General features: G+C 36.3%; 2 protein-coding genes across 4 annotated transcripts in view; both read right to left on the bottom strand.

Moving 5' to 3' along the window:
* Positions 1–551: 551 nt before the first annotated feature.
* LOC123699510 (zinc finger protein 846-like) lies at positions 552–6,639 on the bottom strand. 3 transcript variants are annotated; one of them, XM_045646471.1, is made up of 5 exons: positions 6,434–6,639; positions 6,121–6,248; positions 5,677–5,820; positions 5,443–5,495; positions 552–1,878 (listed from the first exon to the last, which is right to left on the bottom strand). In XM_045646471.1, the coding sequence occupies exons 1-5, from the start codon at positions 6,537–6,539 to the stop codon at positions 666–668; spliced, it is 1,644 nt and encodes a 547-aa protein (XP_045502427.1). In that variant the 5' UTR covers positions 6,540–6,639; the 3' UTR covers positions 552–665. The 3 variants fall into 3 exon arrangements, with proteins under 3 accessions (XP_045502427.1, XP_045502429.1, XP_045502428.1); XM_045646473.1 differs by lacking the exon at positions 552–1,878 and adding an exon at positions 2,713–3,817; XM_045646472.1 differs by lacking the exon at positions 552–1,878 and adding an exon at positions 3,683–4,905.
* Positions 6,640–15,207: 8,568 nt separating this feature from the next.
* Positions 15,208–27,658, bottom strand: part of LOC123699531 (serine/threonine-protein kinase D1) — a 62,862-nt gene continuing 50,411 nt past the window's right edge. The window contains exons 10-18 of the mRNA XM_045646500.1: positions 26,959–27,088; positions 26,258–26,390; positions 25,076–25,246; positions 24,264–24,409; positions 23,594–23,824; positions 21,102–21,285; positions 20,379–20,561; positions 15,539–15,725; positions 15,208–15,233 (exon numbers count right to left, since the gene is read on the bottom strand). Of these exons, the coding sequence (XP_045502456.1) occupies positions 15,541–15,725; positions 20,379–20,561; positions 21,102–21,285; positions 23,594–23,824; positions 24,264–24,409; positions 25,076–25,246; positions 26,258–26,390; positions 26,959–27,088 (1,363 nt within the window). The 3' untranslated portion in view covers positions 15,208–15,233; positions 15,539–15,540. The remainder of the gene's footprint in view (positions 15,234–15,538; positions 15,726–20,378; positions 20,562–21,101; positions 21,286–23,593; positions 23,825–24,263; positions 24,410–25,075; positions 25,247–26,257; positions 26,391–26,958; positions 27,089–27,658) is intronic.

The following is a 27,658-nucleotide window of genomic DNA, read 5'->3' as shown; positions in this document are numbered from 1 at the left end:
ATACTTCGCAGCCAAAACTGCTCACAGGAATATATTATTGTACTTTCAAAATTTATGAAACATTAATGATAATCGTTAACAATTTTTTTTATTGGCAACAAAATTATTAAGAACATAAAATGCTTTGTTCGATGTTTCTTTAGATCTATGTTGTTAGCTGTGGCTGTGAGCCTCAATAAATTATTAAAAAAAAACATAGATGTTACCTTTATTTTATATAATTTTAGTTATTAATTATATATTTATAATTAACTGTAAGTAAATTATGATTATTTGTGATAATGCTCTAGATTAAGAATATTATAGTGAAATTAAATTAATCTCATTGAATTGTTAAATTTATTGATCAAAATTATTATGTACGTTAATATGTAAATAGCGTCCAATTAATAAATTATTTAATGTGAATTTATCTTTATTAAAAATTATCGTATTATACCTTGTTAATATTCATAAATATTTGTAAGTAGGTCACATTTTCAAGGACATTGTTATCCTTAGTGAAGAGAAGGTGTATTTGGGATTGTAACGGCGAAAATAAAACTACAAAATAATGTAAAAAATATATTTATTTATCTATACATTAAAGTACTAAATTGACGTTTGCTATTCACACTACTGTAGTTAAATTGAGGCGGATTAGTTTCATACATTATTATTTTTAACTATTCATCGTTCCCTGATTTCAAAACAATTCCGTGTTTTTTCACCATGTGCGCTTTCAAGTACCTCATCTGCGCAAACTTCACGTCACACTTCTCGCATTGATAGCTGCCAACTGTATGCGTACGCGCATGTCTGAGCAGATCGCATCGAATGGTAAAGGCGCGGCCACACACCGCGCAAGCATGCGCCTTCACCGCGTCATGCCGCTGCATGTGTCTCGTCAAGTGCGCGATCCAGCGGAACGAACGCTCGCATTTAGTGCACTTATGTACTTTAACACCTTTGTGTGTCTGTTCGTGGATGTATCTACTCGCCTTTGATCGAAACCTCTTTTCGCACATACTGCAAGCGAATTTACGCTCCCCAGTGTGTACTGCACCGTGTTGAACCAAAGAGCTTCTCGTTCCAAACTTTTTATCGCACACGTCGCAACTGTAATTCTTAACTCTCCCATGGAAGTGCTTTTTGTGATAGAAGTAGCTAGATGACGCCGTGTATACTTTGCCACAGATAGGACATGTACGAGATTTCCGTTTTGAACTCTCTTGTGCTTGACTTTGAGTGCATTTTCCCTCGTCTTGGTTGTCTATACTGTCCTGCGTGTCTTCTATCGCTTCGAACACCGAGTCTGGCAGTTGTGCGAATGACTCCACGTCGCTGTGGTCCGAGAACTCATTCTCTGCACAATTGGCTTCACTTGCATCTCTACTAGCGTTGGATGATAACTCAATGATCTCGCTAGTAACCGGTACATTCATCGTCGAAGTATTTATTGAACTACAATTATTTTCCTCATGATTACTGATTTCTACGTTTATTTCATCGTGTGATTCTGACAGAATATTTTCTGCACTTGCGGGTTCAAAATTAAATGTGTTATTCGGTTCACAAGTATTTAGTTCTTCATGATTTTGGATTTCAATGTTGCTTATTCTTAAATTAGACATCAGATTCACATTCGAGGGAATGACGGTATTAGGAAGCAACCTCCAACCGGATTGCTGAAACGTTATCTCAATATCTTCTTTTATGGGATACCCGCGTCCACACGAAAGACATACTTTGAGCAAGTTGTCTTTTGGACATTTTGTGTAATAAATTTCGAAATATGCGAAATTGTCTGCATTACAATAATTACATCTTTTATCTTGCGATTTTACATTCATAGCCGTTTCCGTGAATGGCGGCGGTTCCGCGAGCATTTTCTTAAACCTGCAACAAAACCGTACATTATTTACCACTAAGCTAGTTTTCTCGTTAACTTTCCTCGGTTTTGTGTGTACGGGCGTGGTTATTGAGTTGGCTTCGAAGTCTAAACGTCTTGCCACACTTGCAAGCGTGGGACTTTTCCCCCGTGTGCACTGTAACGTGAGCGTAGACTTCAGATTTTCGTTTAAATTTGGCCCAGCAAAATAAACATTGGAATGCATGCACGTCCACATGGATTTTTCTATGCATCCTCAAAGCATTGCTGGATTTGGATGCTTTGCCACACAGATCACATACGTAGTTCCTGCTATCGGAATGGGTTTTTAAGTGCTCCTGAAGGTGGCCATTTCTGGAGAATTTCTTGGAGCAAATCGTGCAGGAGTGCGGTCTGTGGTTATTGTGTAGGGCTTGTTTGTGGCGCGCCAAGTTACCGCTGTCTTTAAAGCCCAGCCCGCATGTGTCGCAGCTGTAACTCTTTTCTTCAAGGTGCGATCTCTCGTGCCTTTTCCAGGAGGAAATCATTACTTCCTTATTGCAAATTTCGCAAATCGTGTATTTCTTTCCACTTTTTGTTAGCGTGTATAATCTAGTGGTGCCATTCTTGTTTTCCGTCGCACCATTTACTGGACGGACTTCCTTTTTAAACTCCTTTATTGCAAAACTGAAAAATAACAACACTGAGAACAAGGAAATAGGGTTATGTTAGGAAATACTGGATTATATATACAAATCATTTATTTACTATGAAACGCTGTTCTGAGTAATTTTATAAAATAATGGTTAAAAATTAAATATTGTGAGTAAGGAAATAAAAAAAGAACAATAAAAGTTCTACTATATGGCAATAATAAATATATTTGGCTAACAATTTTTGTAAAACATTAAAATATACGAATTAACATTAATGTCATTACACATTTAGTAAGGTACTTGTGCGTATACGTGACAGGATACGTCCCTAGTTTCGTGCAAGCGTTTGATATGATGTCTCAGAGCACGTCGCTGTCGAAACGTGGCGCCGCACACCGAGCACGAGAAGGGCTTAGCGTTGCTGTGCGTCAGCACGTGACTATTTAACTCGTGTTTCTGCCGGAAACCTTTCCCGCAGTTTGCACACACGTGCGGCCGCTCGCCCGTGTGCTTCAGCTTGTGCTTCGTGAGCCCGGCCCGTAACCTGAAATGGGCTCCGCATTCAGTGCAATTAAATGGAAACAGATCGGTGTGAGTCTTCAGATGGACGTGCAGCGAACCGCTCTGCGTGAAACGTTTCCCACATTGCGAACAAACATAAGGCCGCTCGCCGGTGTGTATCCTCATATGCTGCCGTAAGTTCTGCGAGTTCACAAACGTTTTGGCGCAAATCGCGCACACGTAACTTTTAACTTTCTCGTGCGTCTCTTTCAAGTGTCTCTGTAGACCGTTCGGCGCTCGGAAGGTCTTACCGCACACGTGACACACGCAGGGCCGCTCCCCGGTGTGAATCTTCTTGTGAAACAGATACGTGTGAGATGAGCTCAGATTTTTCCCACATATTTTACACGTGTAAAACACTTTTCCGTTCACTTTCGTTTGCACTTCATTCAGTTCCAATCTCGTCTCTTCGTCCATCCTATCCCTTCGCATGTTGCACAGCGTTAAATCGTCATACGAATCCACGTCAAAACCGTTCGCCGTCTCTTCTTCTGAGCTCGACTCGGTGAAATCTGGATAGTTACATTCTTTTTTGTGCTCTTCTACGAAATGATTTCGAAAATTGACTAGAGCGTTGTAAAATCTGTCATACGCCGCACTCATCTTTCTAGTGGCAATGTTGGAAAGAGGTTCCTTGTCAGAATCGTTGTCTGCAGATGTATCCGAGCCGTTCATTATTTCGTTACTAAATTCGGTTTCATATTTTAAGTTATCGTCTCCATTTATGTGATACTCTGTATTGTCTATCCATCTGCAACAAAAAAATTCCGGGTTATTCAAGTTTTGACCCTGTGCGTGGATACGTGGTATTTCAAGTGCGCGATCTTTCTGAACTTCCTCGAGCAGATTTTGCATTCGAATTTTCTTATATCTAGATGTATTTGAATATGGGCTCTTAGCGTGTTCTTAGCCCGGTACGCCTTCCCGCAATATTCGCACTCGTAGGGCGTGTCGCCGGTGTGCAGGCGCGCGTGCACGTCGCGGTCCACACGCGTCGGGAACCCTTCCCCGCACGTCGAGCACACGTGTTTCAGTTTCCCTTCGTGAACGACTTCCATATGCTGCACTAAAGCACCTTTAGAACGATACGACTTGAGGCATTTCGCGCACTCAAACTTCTGATCTTGGTGCAATTTCATATGGCTGTGCATGTTGTATTTATTAGAGAATGTTTTGTTACATTCCGGGCACACGGCCGGGAAGTTCTTTTGATTTTTCGGTCCAAACTTCGTTTTCTTTTTCTCCTTCTTTTCTAGCTCACATTTCCTGTGTTCATTATCGATGTGCTCCTTCAAATTCCCCTTATTAGTCGCGGAATAGCCGCAAGCTTTGCACAAGTGAGCATTCACCTTTTTGACAGTATGTTTATCACTTACATGGAACTCGAAAAAGTGAAGGTCGTCATAGATGTTCCCGCAACACAGCAGCCCCCCGTCCGGCGGGATCTCGAGATGCTGGTTGAGATGGTGAATCAGTCTCCTGGTGGACGTGAAGGCGCAGTCACAGTAGAAACAGACAACATCGCGAGAGTAAATCTTCTTGTTTTCTTTAGGCTTGTCTGTTTCATCGTCGTCGCTTTTTTCATCGTCGCTCTCGAGAGCTTCTTCGAATGTCGTATGATTTTCAATAAATGCAGCTATAGTTTCGCGATTGTGAAGTTCCGAAGCGTGTTTTGTTTTCAAGTGTTCACTTAAACATTGTATATTCTTGGAAACAGGTTTGTCGGCACACTTTTGGCACACATATTCCCAATCGTTATCTATGTCTATGTCGTTATTATTGAAATAATCCGTCAGTACATTATCTACCATTGTTAGAAACAGGACGGATCTTTTACATCTGAAAACGCGTGTACTGCTTAGTTCACAAAAAAAACATAAAAAAAAACATAAAGTATCCCTAACATTTCAGGAAAATATTTCATCTGAGTATAGCAACTTAATTGTAAAGCTGTACAGGAATACCTTAACACATGTGGAAAAGAAAGAGACACCACACTACTAAACTTTAAATGCAGATAGAAAATGGTAAAATAAAATAAGAGAAGAAGAAATAAGATTAGCGTTACAATCTGGGTGAAATACTATCTGAGAGCATGCTTTATACAAACAACTTTTGAGTGAACTGTGAAGTTATATATGTTATTACATACTAATTAGCAATGGCAAGTTAGTCCATCCAGATGAAACATTATTGTAAATCTAGAAAGATCGAATATTAATTCTCAAACAAATAATTTTATTTTGTATTTGGAAATCGAGGAATCATTTATTCTCCATAAAACTTACTCTCAGACATACTTTATACAAGGCATGAAAATAAAATAAAACAGAAGGAAACATTGACTACTTTTGAAACATAGAAACTTATACTCACTTCAGGCTATCTTCATCCAATTGATTAACGGCACCTTTGCTTGTTGATGAGATCTGTAATAATTTAACTTATATTTTAAAAAATATCAAATTATTCTGAATTTTAGTGTGAAATAAAAGCCCATGTCATGAATATATAAATAAAGGTAATGTATATTGTATTATATATTATATTAAAAATAAATCTAAGAATGACTCAAGCAGTCAACCATATTTATAAAATATCATATCTCACCGCATTTCCCTGTGCAGCAAGTGCTAATCGTTTTCTAAAAGAGGCGTCGGCCTGCGTGCAGCACTCCACTAGTTCCTGCCACGCCAGCAACGCATTGGAACACTGGTAGCATATCACTTCTGGCAACCCATCTCCTTGTGACACCTGTATTGTTTTTTTCATTATTTATATACTCTAAGAAATAGTTTGATGAACACTACATTATTTTACTAGTAAGACAAATAATTTTATCTAATAAAAACTAAAATATATACTAGTTATATTTGAAATGCAAATAAAACTTAAAATATATATGGTATATTATGGTATATATGGTTATATTTATATGCAGTAAGTAATGTAGGTATATATTGTAATAAGTGAAAAGTATTTTTCTACTTTGTTTAATTATATTTTGAAAAAATAATCCATATACATACTTATAGCAAAAAATTCTAAACATACTTTTATGGGTAAGTATTTGTTAATTTTTTCCACTAGTTTTTGGTCAGCTCCTTCATCTCGAAACAGGTTCATGATGTTACGTGTCTTCAGAGCGCATATTCGGCACATAAAACTAAAATCTTCTGGTACTGGAATCAACCGAATAGTAAAACATGAAAATAAGTATAAAAATCTTTTAAAATTGTATTTATCTTCATTTGTAACAAACTATTGTCATAAACGTAACATTATTAGATAGTAAGGTAATAAAATTAAGTCATGAATATTTAAATTCCTAAAAACATGTCGCAGATATTTTATTATTTATTCATACCGCTAGAAACAGCTTGCTGACAATTTTCATCCAATCTCTCGATCAGTATATTACTGGGACCTGCAGCATCTATAATAATGATTTCGTTGTTTGCTTCGTTATCCATATTTAAATAGCTGTAGTATAATTGATTGCTTAAAAAATGTTTGCTAAAATATAATATTGATTATTGATCAAAATTCCAAAACAATGCAAATGCATTGAGACAGCAGACATAAATGTCAAATGTGATCATGATGTCAAATCACTGAAATTTGACATCTTTGTTTTGTTTATTACGATCTTAACTTTAGATACTAGTCTTTTGAACATATAATTTATTCGGTACAATTTTGAAAAATACAACCCGTTTTAAATATACAAAAGCCAATTCAATAGATTTTTTAACATGTAAATAACAATAATGAAGATTCAAAAGTCTAGTTGATACCTTCGAGTAGTTCTTGAGTTGTGAGTTATCAAAGCACCCTCTATCCCTAGCCTACTACCTAATTATCTTATGCTTGTTCACCAAACGCATGGAAGCCTCTTCTTACAGGAATAAAAAAAAAATCTAAAAATGTTTAGTCTTTTTATGTATGGTGCCGTAGCCGTGCCCCGCGGTTTTACTCGCAGTACTGGTACTCCGCTCCTGTTGATCTCAGCGTGATGATATATAACCTATGTATATTATTATTAGTCTGTGCCTATAGCCTTCCTCGATAAATGAACTATCTGAATCGGACCAGTAGTTCCTGAGACTAGCGCGTTAAAACAAACAAACGAACAAGTATAGGTACTGTATAGGTTCATGGTATCTATCTGATTAACCTAAGTATGTATAACACAGATGTATATTGTATATTCTCAATAGCTCGTTGCGCCAGCGACTTCCAGTACAATCGGTCGACGTGATAATCTGAATAAAACATTATATTATGGTATTATTGGTTGTTTTATTTAAAAAAATGTTTAAAACTTAAACAATATTAAACTTTTTTTTTATATGAAGGATATTTACTAATCATTGAAATAAAGTTGTATCCTAACGTTGAATCCTAGCTGTGGTCGTCGTCGCGGTCATTTGTGGCCAACTGCCAAGTGACTGCGAAAAACGCAGGTTCAACTCCCGCCTCATAATCAATTTTTCCTTCGCCCGCTTTATCGAAAACCTAAGTTATGAACTAAAACCTTCCTCTTGAATCACTCTTTCTATTAAAAAAAACCGCATCAATATCCGGTTTTGAAGATTTAAGCATACAAAGGGACATAGGGAAACAGAGAAAGCGACTTCATTTATACCATGTAGTGATGATGTTAACAAAATTAAAACTGCATGTTATACCAGTTTATAGGTAAGAAGCGATTTTACGCGCTATCCGTTCGTTTATCGGTCCAACGATCTTTAGTAATACTAGGTAGCTTCTCATTATTATTCTGTGGTAATACATATTTTGAATGCGAAAAATGTTTGCTACACACCTACCTACCTATTAACTGCCAATTAAGTATTATCAAAATCCATTGATGGTTCTCACACATATTACTTGCTCTGTGATCATCATCATGACAGAGTACCTAACAAACCTACATCTATACTCCGATACATTGTAACTTTACCTGATTTAAATATTAGATTAGAACGTTATATATATTAGAAACAATATGTAATTAATATCGCAGCCAATTTGTTAAATTAAATAGGTACTTAAGTCGTTTCACTAATGCCTAGGCTCTTCAATAACCGTCTGATTTCACTTGGTTAACCAGTCCATACATAGATATATCTTTAAGGGATAAAATAAAACAGAAATGCTTTCAATCAGAATATATTTTATATTATTTAATTATGATTAAGATTCCTGTTTCGTCTGAATGCGGCAGCTGCGCGCCCCACGGCCGAGACCATCGCCGGAGTTACCATCATCGTCTTTTGCTTGTATGTGTGAATGAGTTGCTGAAAACAAAAAAAAAATACCGTTAAGAATTTACAATTCATTATTGTTTTTTTTTATTCCCGGTAAATAAGATTTATAACAAAACACATAGATACCTCATAGTATATAACATTGTGTTTATGTTTTTATCTACATACTTAATATAAAAACATGACAATAAAACAAAGTCCTCCGCCGCGTCTGTCTGTCTATTCACGATAAACTCAAAATTACTGTTCATATTTTCATTCTGTTTTCACCAATGAACAGCGGGGCTCTCGAAGTTGCTTTCAATAGCTATAAAATTCGTTAAGTTTTAGACAACAAGAGAAGCCGCGAGCAGATCGTTAGTTTATTTTTGTTTACTTGTTAATTACGGGATTCCATGTTTGAAGTTTCAAGTTAGTATTTCTAGCAATATTCCTTACCAGAACCAATTTAATTAGAAAAACAGCAAATGTGAGAAAGGATATGGTCATGAGTGCGCTTTCAGACGACGGGATCTCGACGTGTCCGTGCTCGTGCGCGGACCGCGCGCTGCGCCGCCGGTCTTCCTCGTCGTCCGGCCACACGCGGTCTATGTGATATTCTGAATAAAATGTTATGTAGATTTGGTTGTTTCATTTATCTCTATGGTGCCTTAAAATGAAAAATATTAAGAGCTTAAGAGCACTTTAATGTGCGATTATACATTCGTAGGTACCTACAGCATTCGCATCAAAATACCATTTGGGTATAATAGTAAACGATTCTATGGGCAAACAAATTTGATATAAAAATATGGATAACTTGTTATAGCTTAACTGTAATTAACTCAAAAATTTTAAAAGTACAAAATGAAAGGAACTGTTTCAATGATTAGGAAATTACAAAGTACCTATTTCGTGTGTGAGCATTTTTTATAACGTTAGAAACCTCGTGATCTAAATATATTATATATTGTAGCGCCTACTTACATTGATAAGATAAATACAAACCTATACTATTTAAAATTGAATCCTTCAAGTCTTCAAGGTATTTTAGTTTTCCTTTTATGGTTCTGCGACTATGTTTCGATATTGTTTCAGCAACCACTTTGATCGTTTTCCACAGTCCTTCTATTTTGTTGTCCTGGCTCACGGGTTGTTCTTTAGTTGGTTTTCTACCAATATTGTCTTCCGAATTTGTAGTTTTCGTCATCTCATCAGTTTTATTTTGCAACTTATTAATTGATTGTTCAGTGTTCATATTTGTCAAAGATATTGAGTCAAAGTTAGATTTTATAATATTTTCTCGTTTTGGAAGAATTATTGGCGTCGAATATGATGTCGTTATTTCCAGATCTACGTTGTTTCTAGGAGGATTTTTCTTTATTTGATCCACGTATATTCTACGAACCCCTTGTTTTATTCTAGATGTTGTTGGCTCCGATATTTTCTGGGAAACTTTTACAATACTTGGCATATCACTGAGATAATTTGGCATACCATCGGTAGTAAGTTCATTCCGATAGTTTTCATTAATTTTATTCAGAGTTTCTTTAAAAAGCTGACTTCCAAAAATCGTTGAATTTTTAAATTTAGTTCTATCTCTTATTCTTGTCGTTTGAGTATGTGCTTCTTCTTCAAACACGTTTGGCTTCAGCGTAGTTTCAGGAACTTTGGAAGGAAATCGATAATTGTATGGTTCTGGTGCCTGAGTTTCTATAACATCCATATAAGGTCTTATAGATGTTGTTTTCACACTAGCATATGGAACTCTTCTTACATTACCGACATTTTCTACTCTATCTATAGTTCCCTTTCCCCACTTTGGAATTAGCGTTTCATTCTTGTATTTTATGCCTGCTTCATTCACACGATTTGTATTAGGCTTGTGTTTAAATCGCGAAGGCTCATTTCTATGATAAGTTTGCGATATTTCCACCCACTCACAAGAAGTTGCAGTAAAGAAAAGAAGGATGATAAAAAACATGATTATGTACGAAAGGCGTGTCGCGTTGTGAACTGTGCCGTGATGGATTGCATCTTGATGTGTCACACTAGGGCTATAACGACGAGTTTAATATTTTTGTGTTATTTGTATGTAGGTGTATCTAAATAAATGTCGTATTTTCTTAAGAAATATTGTTTTTGTTTTACCTATTTCTTCGAAACTGGTTACTGAATTCGATATAATCAAATGGTAGGTATCACAGCAAAATAAAGAAACAATTAGTTAACTAAGTACCAATATTTGTATCACAAAAAAAAGATTGAAATATGCAAACTTAAAAGTTAGGACTTTTGCTTGATCTATAATGCTCGTTCTTTCCTATACATTCTGCATGGAGATAGATTCTTGTTAACCTGGTTATAAGGTTGTAAAATAATTTAACGATAGTACTAACTACTACAAAACAGATACATTGATGTATGTACATATTAAATAAACAAGATTTTGGAAATGCACAGCCCTAATTGTGTTGGGTGCTCACACTAACGACACCAGAGGATAGGAGCCGACGCGTGAAGTTCACTAACTCGTGAAAATGTTAACTGTTTGTAAAATCTCATGTGATTTTTTATGAACGGGGTTATTAATGACCCAGTTTTCTGTCCCATTAATTTGGGATTATGTACGTATAAAATGTGACAACTGAGCATAATAATAGTGGTATAGTCGAGTAGACCGTACGAACTTGTGATTATTGTTCATTATTGTTGAAAATATAAGTATGCATTTTGGCAATGCAGTCTATAGTAGGTAGTAATATACAAATATCTAGGACCTAATTTATAATATATCTAATGAGCAGTTTCGATAATTTTCATTTTAAGTAGTAGGTAGGTATGCTCAAGTGGATTGTTTTTTCATAGAGTTAACGTAATTTCTAAGTAGGTGTTGTTTTTAGAGATGTGGGAAAAGAGGTTTTGGTAGAAAATAAAAGGACAAAAATACAATTTAAACGGCTTTTATTATTTAAATTAGTAATATTAACATGTTGTATATAATAATTTCATTTACAAAATAATTCTAAGAAATTTGTTAACAGACCTGCGTTACACTTACTTTGCCTTTTAAAACATTAAATTAGAGATGCTTAAAAAATCGTGTTTGTCGTTTGAAAAACTGAACGTATACATTTAGTTTTACTTATTCATATATGAAATACGATATAATATAACAAACATATTTGTGCAAAATGTGCTTATAAAAATAAATCACTTGGACATCACTATGACATATTATATTATACATTCATTTTTTGCATTTTAAACTATATGTGTTACATATTATATGTATATTTATAAAATTATTAAAAATCCCGTAGGTACGTATAATATAGAACCCTTAAAACAATACAAAATAACCACATCGGCAGCTGCAGGTAAAAAATAAAATCTAACCTTAACAAAAAATAATAAAAAAATCGGTTGTTATAAAAAATATTTGTAAAAATCGTAAAAAAATAATACTAAAAAAATTTAAATTAAAGCTCGCTAAGTTACAAATGAAATAAAGCCTTAACCGTTACAGGAATGGACTTTACAACCGCGATATTGAATATCAAACAAATATTAACGAAAAAAATAAATGTTTAACAACTTAATAACTTATTACTAAATTTAAAAGCATTGCGGTAAAAGTGAGAGATCACAGAGTATGGAAGCTTGGCTGAAGTAAACAAAATCACAGTTTTTTTGTGATGTTGTGTCATGTTTTCTTTATGAACCTATTCAATATTAATTATACTATTCGCGCGCCGTGGTTTGACTCTAAAAATTCTTCGATATTTTTAAAGTGAAACTTCTTTAGGCGCGTTGTGAGTAAAATTTCAAGGTCGCGTCATGGCAATACCGTCACGTCATGGAGTAAGACAACAATTTTAGTATCTTTAAATCTTGCCAAAGATGTTTCACTTCTGACGCGTTTGCTCGGCATTATTTTATTTTATACAATCCTTGTCCTGGCAAAATCAATGAAATGAATTATCCTATTGGATGCAGTAAGTAATGCGTGTACCATACATATATTTCGTCGATTTAGAAGTAAATCGTTCTTTTTAGTCATATTTATTATAGTTTAAAGAAAAAGTATATAAAAATATTACAACCGTTCAATAAATGCTGAAGTTTGTAAAAAATGCATTATTTAATTAAATACAGTTTTAGTTGGCACAACAATTAATGGAAAATATTGGCAATTATAATAAGGCTGATAGTTGGCATGTTCTAGGAAAACAATTTCATTCAACTTATATTTTTGTGTAACCAAATTTTAAGGTAATTTTGAAGCAGTCATAATAAATATCTATTTCGAAGTATTTTTTGAAAATTAATATATTAATGTGTCATGAACCTTTTTAATAAATTACCTTAGAATTTGTCTACACACACAATAACTTGAATTTTAACATTTTTCTTGTTTTTCACGTAATATTTAACATAGATTACGAACTATAACATTAATAAATCTCACAAAAGATACACTACACTTAGTCTACTATATTCTAATTAGGCCGTCGACATGCAGACCTGCATATTTGATAATTTATTCGTGAATTATTTAGAAGAGAATACTTTTTTATACAGGGTGTCCCACTGTTGGTATACTAAGCTCAAAGGAGGTTATAGTTTTGCATACGCTGAGTACGTAAAAAATACTTATAAAATTCCAGACGCATTTTTTTTCAAATAGATGAATTCTTAAAACTCTTTGCGTACACCCCTAAAATGCAACCCGCCCAACTTTGCCTCCAGCACGTGAGCCATCGTTTAAGATTATGTTTTCATAGACAAAATGCTCCCATTAAAGAAGCGGTAAGTATATGCCGGTTGCGCGAAGCTAGAGAAGAAAGCATGGATTTTCAGGAAAAAGTTAGCAAAAAATTTTTTGACGTAATTTTGTTGTTTAATTATTTTTTTCATTATCAGAGTATGTGAAACTACAAGTCCCTTCGCGCTTAGCATACCAATAGTGTGACATCCTGTATAAAGAGTCTATTATACTAAAATAACGTTATAGATATGATTTATTTCGGAACATTAAGAAGAAACAGGCTGTAATTATACTTTATTACGTAGTTGAAAGTAGTTCTTAAAAAAAAATCCATATTAAGTAAATGTAATATAAAATGTTATATTTTAATACTAAATGAAGCTAGAACATATGAATCTTTACTGGTAATGGTCCTCTTTTATATACACATGTAATATGTTATTTTTTAGTGAAAGAATAATTAAAATTACCCTCAAAATAGTACCAATATATTGGCATCATAACTATTATTTTTCATTAAAAAAGTCGAAGTAACAGGAAGATCAAAATTTGCGTCTTCTAATTGGAAGAATAATTTTCTACACCTAATATGAAACTCAATTTCTCGTAATATTCATAATTTTTCGTCCAATATTTTTTATTTATTTCCAAATAGGTAATGACACTAAGAAATAATAACTTTCTGAAATCGAACCAAAGTACTATAAATCCATTTTATCTATACTAATATTATAAAGCTGAAGAGTTTGTTTGTTTGTATGTTTGTTTGAACGCGCTAATCTCGGGAACTACTGGTCCGATTTGAAAAATTTTTTCGGTGTTAGATAGCCCATTTATCGAGGAAGGTTATAGACTATATATCATCACGCTAAGACCAACAGGGGTGAAGCCACGCGGGTGAATTCGCGGGAAGCAGCTAGTTAATTATATGTGCCATTTTTATTATGCTTACTTTAATATATTCACCATTATTTCAATAATAACCGACATTATACTCCAAGTCTATAGACATAGGCCATAATACAACAATCATTAATTTATATTTTGTACTAATATTACTTAAAACTATTCACTTCAGAATTACAAATATTGGGCTAAACTCAAAGATATATTGTGAACAAAAAAATAATTATATTATTAAAATTAAAATAATTATATTATTAATACATATTTAAGCTATTTAGAATATATTTTCACTTCCCTGAGTATGTCCTAAATAAATTAATATTATGCATATAAATATGCCTGCCCATAGTTTTATTAGGTGCCTTTTTATTCAATCATAGCTGTCTATGCGACTACTACCTTAAAAACTCTACTGCTTTTTGTTCTGTCACTTTTTTACCTATTCTTTATAATCTATTACCACATTAAACATTGTCAAAAAGATAAATATTTTTTTCCAATACACACAACTTTCTTCATTACACGGACACACAACTTTTCCCAGCACTGACCAACGTCGCACAGACACAGAACTTCTGACTGTACACAGAACTTTGTCCAACAAATAGACATAACTTTTTGTTATTTTTCCAAGAACGGAACTAATTGGAGTAAACTAAAGTTATTCACGGTTTAGCACAGAGGATTAAAATCGTTCTTTTCTATTGTCCTTATTTATGAAATATTGTTTGTTATAAGATTTTTACTTAGACTATGATTTTAATACATCGTAGGCTGTGTCAACACAGCGATGAATTTTACTGATAACAATAACTCGAAAGTTTATTCGCAGTGTAAATTTCGTACTAAGTACAATTTTGATAAAAACCGTAATGTAATACGCGTTGATAAAAACAGCACGGTTCACGTTTCATTTTTATTCGGAATTTGTACATGGCCCTTTCTCGCTAAGTTATGTGGTGATGGTACACTAGTACGGTTTGCATTAAGTCCTTGTGTGTTGCAACAAGTCAATTAGTGCAGTATAGTGTTGCAACAAGTCGGTTACCGTAGCAGTAGTGAGTGCAGTAACAAGTCAGTGTCGCACGCATGGTGTGTCACAGGGGAAGGGGGAGGGGGAGGGGGGGTGGTGGTGTGTGTGTGTGTGTGTGTGTGTGTGTGTGTATCAGCGCACGCGCACACGCACACGCAGCCGGCGCCCGCAGCGCACCGCCCGCCCCTCCGCACTTAGCAACTCCCTGGGAAGAAGAAACATCACACTTTTACTTAGTTATATAATAATTTATTTATTTATATTTAGTCACATAATATAATAATTACTATAAGCCATTTACAGATTCTCACGACTAGGTGTGTGTGCATAATTAGAAAAAACAGTCTGTGTACCGAGCACACGTGTCAGAAGTGAAACTTCTTTAGCAAGATTCAAAGATAACAAAATCGTCGCCTAACTCCATTATATGACAGTATTGCCATGACGCGATTTTGAAATTTTACTCTCAACTAAAGAAGTTTCACTTCTGACACGTGTGTGTGTGCTCACGGTCAGCGCTCGGCGTAGCGCGCATCGTCACTGGGGTGCGTGAGGTATCGCTGGCCCACTCTCCGCTCGAGCGCGCGCAGGTCGCTGAAGGCCTCCTTGCTCTGCAGCCAAGCGTGTGCCGCGCACTTGTCCACCGAGAGACGCTTGCGCTGCTTCACTTGCAGCAGGTTGTTGATCAGGTCGATCGCTAAGAACGACAACAACAAATTAGCTACAAAGACTCAACTAAACATTAATAAATTCAATTACTCTTGGTAGAAAGTCAATATCATAAAACAAATTTCAGCAAGGCTTTCGATTCAGTACATCACAGAATGTTACTAAAAAAATATCTAATATAGTACGAGATCCGGCTGCAGGATTAGTGCGTTCATCGATTTTTTGCTGAAAACCGAATTTTTATGTATATTTATAATTAGGAGAATTGAAGTACCTATATGAATTATAATATGAAGTATATGTAGCTTAATGTTTTATTATGTTATATTGTGTGCACCTATTTGTAAGTCAGTCTTGAATACACCTTATAACCGAACGGTTGTTTCATTTGAACTCCAAGCCTCTATACATACTTCATGGCGACCCTAGCCAGTTCCTAGAAAAATGATAGCGCGTCGCCGGACACCGGGCGAAAAGTGCAGAGTAGCCGCATGCCAGTGTGCCTTATGGCACTAGTTTTAATCAAAATGATTATTATGACGACAACGTCCAAAACGCGAAATAATATTTCGCAAATAAATTAGCATCGAAAAACCAAAATGAAAACGAGAGATAAAAGAGAACATAAGGAAATCAAAATTGGCCATAAAAGGTGAGAAGAATGCGTCTACGGGTGTCAGCAGCAGGCAGGCGCGATCCTGAACGTGAGAAGCAGCAGTTTAAAGTGGGTGCCCCCTTTCCCCCAAATAAATTAAATATACCTGTGTAATCTAAAATATGGTGCGGTTTGCGTCGTGGTGTGAAATTGTGATCTATGAGGTTTAAGTGTGAAAAATAGTGCAGTTAAAAGTAAAAATATAATTAATCTATAATAAATAAATTTTAAAACAAAAGAACATTGGACCTATAAAATATATTTTAAATTAATCGTGTTTAAAAATGTAATAAACAGTTCGTGGAAGTCCAGTCGACATGCGATACGCTATGAAGCGTCAGCAGAATGCTATCGTAGCGTATGTAACTGTGCTTCGAATTAGATAGAATTAATTTTAAGTGAATGAAATATGATACTACTTGGTTTGTATTGAGTCTATTTAGTTTGTATCTTTAACTTTAAGGTAAGATGTTAGTTTGTTATGGCCGATTTAATACTTCAAAATTATGATAAATTAAAAGAAATTAGGCGATATCTTATAAAGGGTATATATAAGTAGATATAAATATTTTTGATAAAAATTGTTCAAAATGGAATTTGATTTAAAAACTGCATGTGGTTTAATACCAGTTTTAGACGATAAGGAAAATACAACGAAACAATTGATTGATGCTGTGGAGATGTATGCTGACATGCTAAATAGTGCGGGTCAGTCCTTATTAATTAAATTTATTTTAAAAGGTAGATTATCTGAAAATGCTAAGCTACGGGTGAACAGTGATTATATGACTGTTACGGATATGTTACAGGATTTTCGTAGGAAATTACTGACTACAAAATCTTTTACTGCTATACAGGATCAGATACGATCCTTGAACCAAGGTTTTAAGTCTATCGACGAATACGGTACACAACTTGAAAAACTTTTAACTGATTTAAACTTTTGTTTGGAATTTTGAGTGTCAAAATGCGTTCGATTATTTGAAAACTTCACTAATGACTCCACCGATATTACAATACCCTGATTTTTCTGATTCAAACGAATTCATTTTACAAACCGATGCGTCTGATATGGCTGTGGGAGCCGTATTATGCAATGGGAATATGAAACCAGTAGCATATGCGAGTAGACCGTTAAATAAAGCCGAAAAAAATTATCCCGTTATTCAGAAAGAATTAACCGCTTTAGTTTGGGCAGTAAAGTATTTTAGGCCCTATCTCTTTGGTAGAAAATTCACAATTATGACAGACCACAAACCATTAATTTATTTATTTGGTGTCAGAGACCCATCTAGTAGACTAATAAAATATCGGTTAATACTTGAGGAATATGATTTTAAAATAGTGTATGTAAGAGGCAAAGACAATGTTATCGCAGATGCATTGTCAAGAGTGGTTATAACATCAGATGAATTAAAGAGTGTGACTGAACAGGTTTTAGCAGTAACAACTAGAGCACAAAAGAGAAGGATGGAAGAGAATAGTGTGAAAGAACAAAGTGCGCTTAATAAAGACCCTGACGCGTGGCCTGATCAACCACGAGTTGTGGAATTATTAAGACAGCCGAGTGATTCTATAGAGATGAAGCTAGTGGAAGGAGATATTATAAAAAAAATTAAAAAAGAAAACGTAAAGATAAAAGAGAAAGATTGTTTTGTGTATGTCGAGAATAAAATGGTATTATTTGTTAATTTAAGCTTTAGATTGCAATTCTCGCGAGCCGAATTTGCAACTAAGCTTAAAGATTTTTGCGAAAGGATAAAAGTAAAAGAACTATGCATAGTAAAAGATGATAAAAATGAAGAATTTATAAAAGGAATATGTAGTGAGATAAAATCTTTTAAAAAATGGAACGGGCCCCGTATATGTATTTTAAAAGGAGTTGAAAGAATTTTTGATGATAAGGTAAAGCAATTCATACTAAATGACTATCATTTGTTGCCCACAAGTGGACACGCTGGAATGACTAGAATGGCGAATAACATAAAAAGAAAATATTACTGGCCAGGACTTGATTTAGATATTCGTAAATATGTAAGTAAGTGCGCAATGTGTCAAAAAATGAAGCAAAGTAAGTATACTAAACAGCCGTTAAGTATTACTACAACAGCAACGACAGCGTTCGAGAAAATTTTTCTTGACCTAGTTGGTCCCTTAGATAGAGATGAGTTAGGTAATTGTTATATTTTAACTCTCCAATGTGAGTTAACCAAGTATATAGAGGCATATCCTCTACCTAACAAAGAAGCAGTGACTGTAGCTCATGCTTTAGTAAGTAATTTTATACTTAGATTCGGTGTTCCCAAATCTATAGCTACAGATAGGGGTACGGAATTTGTTTCCCAGGTTATGGAACAAGTGTGTAGTTTATTAAAGATAGAAAAACTGACATCGACAGCGTACCACCATCAATCAATTGGTTCTCTCGAAATAGCTCATAAGCATTTAGGTGTATTTTTAAGAACTTATTGTACGAATAGTAGTTATTCTTGGTCACATTGGCTACCATTTTGGTGTTTTAGTTATAATACTTGTGTTAACACGCAAACTAAATACACACCTTTTGAACTTGTTTTCGGTAGACAATGTCGTTTACCAAATAATTTAGATAAAAATGTAGATCCTCTTTATAATGCTGATGATTATTGTTTAGATTTAAGATATAAATTGCAAATTGCATTACGAGATGCAAGAAAGAATTTAATAGAATGTAAGGAAAAAAGAAAAGATTATTATGATTTAAAATGTAATCCTGTATCTTATAATGAAAATGATTTAATTTTAGTTAAAAAAGAAAACTCTCGTAAACTTGACTGTGTTTATGATGGACCTTATAAAGTTGTAGAAGATATGGGAGTAAATGTTAAGATTGAAAAGAAAGGAAAATTAGATATAGTACATAAGGATAGAACAAAGTGGTTCTTACGTAGAAAAAACATTTTTTTTTCTCTTTTTTTTTTCTTTCACCCCCGAAGGTGAAGTACCTATATGAATTATAATATGAAGTATATGTAGCTTAATGTTTTATTATGTTATATTGTGTGCACCTATTTGTAAGTCAGTCTTGAATACACCTTATAACCGAACGGTTGTTTCATTTGAACTCCAAGCCTCTATACATACTTCAGAATATATATCGACTAGGTTGCCAGCCGCAAATAAGGGTTGCCGGCTGTTAAAGATGTTGAATATTTAAGGTTGAGTGAAAGAAAATATGTCGTCCTTTTCAAAATGACAAATTTAGAAAGTAATATTGATTTAATATAATTAACAGCCGATCCTCTCTTTTTCTCGTTGTTTCGCTGCCGCACGCGAATGCGTCGGTGTACTAATAGGCGTAAATATTTATAATTTTTAACAGCCGGCAACCCTTATTTGCGGCCGGATTTAATTAGGCAACCATATATGATAATAAATAGAAAAAAATTAGCTTTAATTTGATATATGATTCATAAATGTACGATATGAACGTAAAAATGAATCGAAATCATACCTGTTTGCACCAGGCTGCCAAGATGTTGCGGCCGGGTGAAAAGCGGCAACCGTGATTTTTTTGAATCTTTATATCATTTGCCGTGATGTAGACTACATTTTATTCAAAAAACAAGTGAACGAATTTTTTTCCCAAAAATCGATTAGAAAAATTTTAATTAAACATGCTTGCGGCCAAATTTTGACTGGCAACCTAGTCGATATATATTCTCCTAATTATAAATATACATAAAAATTCGGTTTTCAGCAAAAAACCGATGAACGCACTAATCCTGCAGCCGGATCTTAGACTAATATACGTATCAAAAGACCACAACATCGATATTCAGCGATGTATCTCCAAATCCTACTCAAATTATTGAGAATCGTGAAAAAAATTCTAAAAATAATCGATTAAAATCTAGGGGTACCTCAGGGATCATACTTGGGGCCGTTGTTTTTCATTTTATTCGTGAATAATTAAGCTGATGGTCGCAAATACAGTTTAAATGTGTGTGTGTTTCAATTAGTGTTTGTTTGTGTGTGTGCACGTACCCTCAGCGGAGATCTCGCTCCAGGGCGAGGGGGGGTACATGAAGGCGGCGTTCTGTATCTGCTCGTGGATGTCCTCGTCCTCGTTGAACGGGAACGTGCCCGAGAGGGACACGTACACTATGACGCCCACAGACCACATGTCGAGCGAACGGTTGTAGCCCTTGTTGCGTAAAACTTCCGGTGCTGTAAGGAAACACCGAGGTTTCATTAAAAATACAGGTTTTCAAAGTTTTTGAAGTGAAACTTCGCGTTGAAAGTAAAATTTCAAGGTTGCGCCATGGCAATATCGTCATGTCATGGAATAAGGCGACGATTTTGATATCTTTGAATCTTGCCGAAGTTTCACTTCTGACACGTGTGCTCGGCACACATGCTCTTTTTTCTTTCCTGTAGAGCACTTTAAAAAGGTACTTGAGACAGCTACTAATGCATATTCTCATACATCTTTAATGCATATTCTCATTCAAAAAATTTCAATGATATGTAGAGAAACAAGTAAAAATTAAACTTGATTTAATTTGTTAATCCATTAGAATGCTTTCTAAGTCGCATCTAATGATAATGGATCTCCAGTTGATTCGATTTTAATGGATCATTGTAAGAATTGAATCAATTAGTTATCCAGCTTTTATTCTTGAAAAACCATTACAACAATAAGCAATTGCAATAATATGAATGTCCTATAAAATAATTCCTTTAGCCTAATTTCCCTGTTCAACTTACCAAGATAAGCGGGCGTGCCGACCACGGAGCGGCGGAAGCTCTTCTCCCCGATGATGCGCGCGAACCCGAAGTCACACAGTTTCACCTGCGGGAACTGCTCGTCGGACGACAGCAGCACGTTCTCCGGCTTCAGGTCGCAGTGCACTATGTTCTTCTCGTGCAAGTGCTTCAGCGCCACCAGGATCTGGGGTTAATGCGGGTAGTTGAGAAAAATGTTGTTCATGTGGTTAAATAGTTCTGTCATAGATAATACTATTTACTTCTTCATAAATATTCTGGGCTGGAAAAATTACTTCTTAGTTAAAACAATTAATAATTTCATACTTCAATTAGCAACTGTATTAGTATTGTGGATTAACATTAGATAGGTCATTACCATCACGAATTTATCAAGTTTAAGCAATTTTATTGCCATTAAATTATCGAATTGCCGTCACCATTTTGATTTGCAAGAGTAATGTTATAATTATCATCATTATTTTATCAGATTGAACGATTTAATTATCATCGATGTCACTATCCTCATCAATCCGATAAACTTTAACAATGTTATTACCATCATTATTGTCATTAATTTAGGGATGCGCCGAATACCGAATACATATTCGGTATTCGGCATATTCGGCATCTTTTTCACTATTCGTATTCGGCCGAATTATTCGGCTTAGGTGCCGAATATATTCGGTATGAGTATTTCTACTTTCTTGGCTAAAGAACTAAATAAATAACTTCATATTATGAATTATTTATGTCATACTATACACAAGTCAAAGAAATCCTATGAAGAATGTTTGAACCTAAGGTATACAGGGTGTAATCGTTAAGTGTGCACAGGCGATTATTCCGTAACTATAACAGATATCAAAAAACCTTAAACTGATATTGAAAGTACTATACATAATGAGTAAAATGACAATAATAATTTTTTAAAAATAAAACGAGAAATATCCAAAAATGTTACATGAAACGCTCCCATACATTGTCCCATACAATGTTCGAGACGACATCCTCGATTTGGAATACCATTGTATTCCACATCGAGCTCTATTTACAGTCTCTAAATGAACTTTCATTAAAATTTGCGAAATAATTATAGCACAAAATCAAATAACAAAGCAAAACCGAAAAAAGAATAATATTAAATGTTTGAAATAGTCATATTTCATACTAAATGTATGGGAGCGTTTCATGTAACATTTTTGGATATTTCTCGTTTTATTTTTAAAAAGTTATTATTGTCATTTTACTCATTAGGTATAGTACTTTCAATATGAGTTAAAAGTTTTTTGATATCTGTAATAGTTATGGAATAATCGCCTGTGCACACTTAACGATTACACCCTGTATAAAATAAAACGATCATTACATTTCATTTCAACGTTTATTTTGTAAATTTACATCAACATAATTTAATCATGCTTATTATTAGAACTTAGTCAGTATTTAATATTTATAATACTTTAAATCCTGAAGTCTGAAGACAATGCTTTTAGTCCCAATAGAAAATGACATTACGTCCGCTCATATTGCAAACACTAACTTAAAGTAAAAATATAAAATTTTTAAACAATTTAAAAATTTTAATATTTTGTGCGAAGTTTCAACACAACTGAGACGGCACGGAGTGCGCGGGCGATATACGCGGGTGGCGGGCGGTGAGGTAAGGCTCGCTCGCCACCGAGCCGGCAGCTACTTGCGACCCGTTAGAACCGGTTTACGCATCAAAACACGTCAAAACATTGAACCGAATAATTCGGCCGAATATTCGGTTCGGTATGGTTCTAACCGAATAGTATTCGGTATTCGGTTATTCGGTGAAACCACTATTCGGCGCATCTCTAGTCATTATTATCATCAAGGTCATAAACATTCTAATTCTGTTTAGATTCAGCAACTTTATCACCATTCAAGTCTTTATTATCATCAATCTTGTTAGCATTATTAAGTTTAGTTAACAAATTGTCCGCTTCTAACGCTGCATACACGTACTTGACAGGCGGGTGCCACACACCCGGGTGCACCGACGCTGTAACTAAACAATGAACATACCTTTTTTTTTTTGAGAGGAAATTTTGCATAGATATCCACTGCCCCCGGGTTATGTCGGTGTTGGTGAAATGAGTTTATATAAACAAATGTGTGTACTGTGTATGTCAAATACCTATCTGTCATCGTATAATTTTTCTCTTCCGCCTTTACCCTTTGTGCTACGCGTATCGTCTAATAAAGAATCTCAAGTTTATTGATCAATCTTTACTTTTTCCTGCCTAAAAGCCATCAGTCGGATTCTTACTGACTAAAACCCCACTGTGTTCCGTCTACCCGCTTTAACGGGGCCGCGGGTATTGGTTGGAATATATTTGCACACCCAATCAACGGGTAGAATGTGTTAGCCACATAATATTGTAATTTAAAGATCTATAATTTGTACTACACTCTTGCAAATAAATATAATTTGAATTGGAACAGTTCGGCGGCCACAACGCACGTACCTGCGCCACGACGAACTTGGTGATGCGCTCGGGCAGACGGCCGCGCTCGTGCGAGAGGATCATCTCGAGCATGTCGCCGCGCAGCCTCTCCATCACCACGAAGATGCGCTCGGGCGTCTCGAACATGCGCTCCAGGTTCACCACGCCCGGGTGCGACAGGTTCTGCAGGATCGCCACTTCGTTCTTCAGCTGAGCCTCCTGCTTCGTCGGGAAGCGCAGCTTGTCGATCACCTGAGGGAGCGTTCAAACTTTATTAATTGATAAAAATTTTGTTCATGTATGTGTGCGTGTTCGTTCGTGTTGCGTGTGCGTGTGTTGTGTGTTAGCGTGTGTTACGTGCTTGTGTTGCGTGTTAGTGCGTGTTACGTGTTAGTGCGTGTTACGTGTTAGTGCGTGTTACGTGTTAGTGCGTGTTACGTGTTAGTGCGTGTTACGTGCTTGTGTTGTGTGTTAGTGCATGTTACGTGTTAGTGCGTGTTACGTGCTTGTGTTGCGTGTTAGTGGATTTTACATGCTTGTGTTGCGTGTTAGTGCGTATTACATGTATAAGTTGCGTGTTAGTGCATGTTACGTGCTTGTGTTGCGTGTTAGTGCGTATTACATGTATGAGTTGCGTGTTAGTGCATGTTACGTGCCTGTGTTGCGTGTTAATGCGTGTGTGTGTGCGCACCTTGATGGCAACAGGTCGTGCGGTGTCGCGGTGCAGGCCGGCGTACACGATGCCGAACTGCCCCGAGCCGAGCACCTCGTCGGGGTGGATCTGGTACAGCTGCGCCATCTCCGCGCGCCCGCCGCCCGCCGCGCCAGCGCCCTCCTCTGTACACACGAGTAGAATACAGGAGTGAATAGGCATCTTTTAGTGTGATAAACGTTCGACCGCATGTACGCTTACCACCAGGTGTGATCGCTGTCAAATGGTGCAGGTCTATTATGCAAAAAAAAAATTACCTTTCTTCTCTTGTTTTACTTACGAAAAATGGTTTTTGGTAAGAAATATTTCCCTGGAAGTCCTGTTAAATAAAAACTGTAACGGCGGATGGCGGTCTCCCAGGAGCGCGCGAGGTAGGCGCCGAGCCACAGGTGTGCTCACCCTTGCCGCGCAGCCCGAGGTTGAGCGGCAGCAGCGCGTGGCGGATGGCGGTCTCCCAGGAGCGCGCGAGGTAGGCGCCGAGCCACAGGTGTGCTCACCCTTGCCGCGCAGCCCGAGGTTGAGCGGCAGCAGCGCGTGGCGGATGGCGGTCTCCCAGGAGCGCGCGAGGTAGGCGCCGAGCCACAGGTGTGCTCACCCTTGCCGCGCAGCCCGAGGTTGAGCGGCAGCAGCGCGTGGCGGATGGCGGTCTCCCAGGAGCGCGCGAGGTAGGCGCCGAGCCACAGGTGTGCTCACCCTTGCCGCGCAGCCCGAGGTTGAGCGGCAGCAGCGCGTGGCGGATGGCGGTCTCCCAGGAGCGCGCGAGGTAGGCGCCGAGCCACAGGTGTGCTCACCCTTGCCGCGCAGCCCGAGGTTGAGCGGCAGCAGCGCGTGGCGGATGGCGGTCTCCCAGGAGCGCGCGAGGTAGGCGCCGAGCCCCGAGTCGGGCGGCGCGCAGCCCCCCTCCTCAGCACCGACCAGGTAGTCCACGTTCGCCGTGCGCAGCTCGAAGCAGTGCATCACGTCTGCCGCAATACACACAGATACACTGAACAGGTGTCGATAAAAATGAGTTTAAAGGCATTCAATATGATCTGACAACAGTCAAATACTGACAGACATAGTAACAACACTTATTTACTATAAACTGACAACAGTCAAATGCTGACAGGCACAGTAACAACAATTACTAACAATCATCTCACAACTGTCAAATGCTGATAGACATAGTAACAACAATTATTAACTATCATCTGACAACTGTCAAATACTAACAGACATAGTAACAAAACTTATTTACTGTAAACTGACAACAGTCAAATGCTGACAGGCACAGTAACAACAATTACTAACAATCATCTCACAACTGTCAAATGCTGATAGACATAGTAACAACAATTATTAACTATCATCTGACAACTGTCAAATACTAACAGACATAGTAACAAAACTTATTTACTGTAAACTGACAACAGTCAAATGCTGACAGGCACAGTAACAACAATTATTAACTATCATCTGACAACTGTCAAATACTAACAGACATAGTAACAAAACTTATTTACTATAAACTGACAACAGTAAAATGCTGACAGGCACAGTAACAACAATTATTAACTATCATCTGACAACTGTCAAATGCTGACAGACATGGTAAAAAACTAATTTACTATAAACTGACAACACTCAAATGCTGACAGGCACAGTAACAACAATTATTAACTTTCATCTGACAGCTGTCAAATACTGGCAGATATAGTAACAATACTTATTACTATCATCTGACAACTGTCAAATGCTGACAGACACAGTAACAACACTTATTTACTATCTGACAACTGTCAAATACTGACAGATATAGTAACAACACTCATTAACAACTGACAACAGTCAAATACTGACAGACATAGTAACAACACTTATTAACTATCATTTAACAATATTCAAAGACTAAAAATATAACTGTGATCTTGCTAAATTGAAATTCTGACAGACAAAGTTTTATTTCGCATACAGTGTCACCAGACAACACTCACCCGAGTGCGGCTGCCTCGCGGTGTCGATCGCGAGGATCTCGTTGAGAGGCACCTCCTTGTAGTACTTGGTGCCCTGTTCCGACGTGAACATCGTGATGCTCTTGCTGTCCATGCGCCAGTAGTGACGGCGGAGCTGTAAAACATGTAATTCACCTATTAGATAGTTTTCAGTCACTGATTGCTTGAAAATAAATAACAGGACAATTGTTTGATTTATAATTGCTTTAAGAGGGATGACACAGTAGGAGAAAGTGGTTTATTAATTGCCATGAAATGTACAAAAAAAATAAAAAATATCCAATAATTACATAAAATGCGATACAGATATTATTGCTTGAAGATTTACCAACTTCATCGCAATTTACACTTTTACATCACTAATGTAGTCAGTATACAATATGACATAGGTCAACTTACAGTGGTACATATAACCAAACAGTAGGATAATCAGACAAGTGTTAACTCACACTGCTGCATATAACTAAACTGTCAACTCACACTGCTAACAGTAGGCTAACCAGACAACTGTCAACTCACACTGCTGCATATAACCAAACTGTCAACTCACACTGTTGCATATAACCAAACTGTCAACTAATACTACTGCATATAACCAAACAGTAGGGTAATCTGACAACTGTTAACTCACAGAGGTATGATGATGATGATGAGCTGATGATGGATATACATGGGGAACTCACAGTGGTGTCCTTGTTGGTGAAGTGCACCAGCCAGCCCTGCTTGAGCCACTGGCCCTCGCGCTTCTTCGTGTGCTTCACCGACTGCACGATACGCATCAGCGGGATGTTGGCGCTCGGTGATGATGATGAACTAAATTAACACACATATCATAATTATTTAGTATTATATTTAAATGTCACTTTTAAAAGAAAATAGTTTGTCCGCGTTGGACTCCTAAACTACAGAACCGATTTTAAATTTGAGTTACACCTCGTGTGCAGTTTGATCTAACTTGAAGGATAGAATAGGTTACATCTCAGTTTATAGTTGCTATATTATTTTATAGCAAATTATTTGTCTATTATTTGACAGTCACAATTATTTGTTAGCTTCAAACGATTTTTGCATTCCAAAATATCAAACATGCTCAACGTTAATAATCAAGTTTTCACTTCTGCCGGCACTCCCGGAGTGCAACCCGTCTTTTTTATTCATTTTTTGCTTAATATCAACTATATGGGAATTTTGATCAAACATAACTAAATTAATCAAACATCTAAAGACCTGCCCTTACGCAAAAAAATGCGTAGAAAATACATACATACATACATGCGTACATTTGAGAAAACTCAATAATAATTAGGACCATTTACGCGTTAGACCGTTAATATTCAACATTAAGACAGTCTGTCATTTCTGTTGGGTCAGCTAGTATAAGCA

Source organism: Colias croceus, chromosome 18, assembly GCF_905220415.1.
Source record: "Colias croceus chromosome 18, ilColCroc2.1".
Lineage (NCBI taxonomy): Eukaryota > Metazoa > Arthropoda > Insecta > Lepidoptera > Pieridae > Colias > Colias croceus.
Note: the sequence above shows the minus strand (reverse complement) of the source record. Positions and strands in the feature narration are given on the sequence as shown.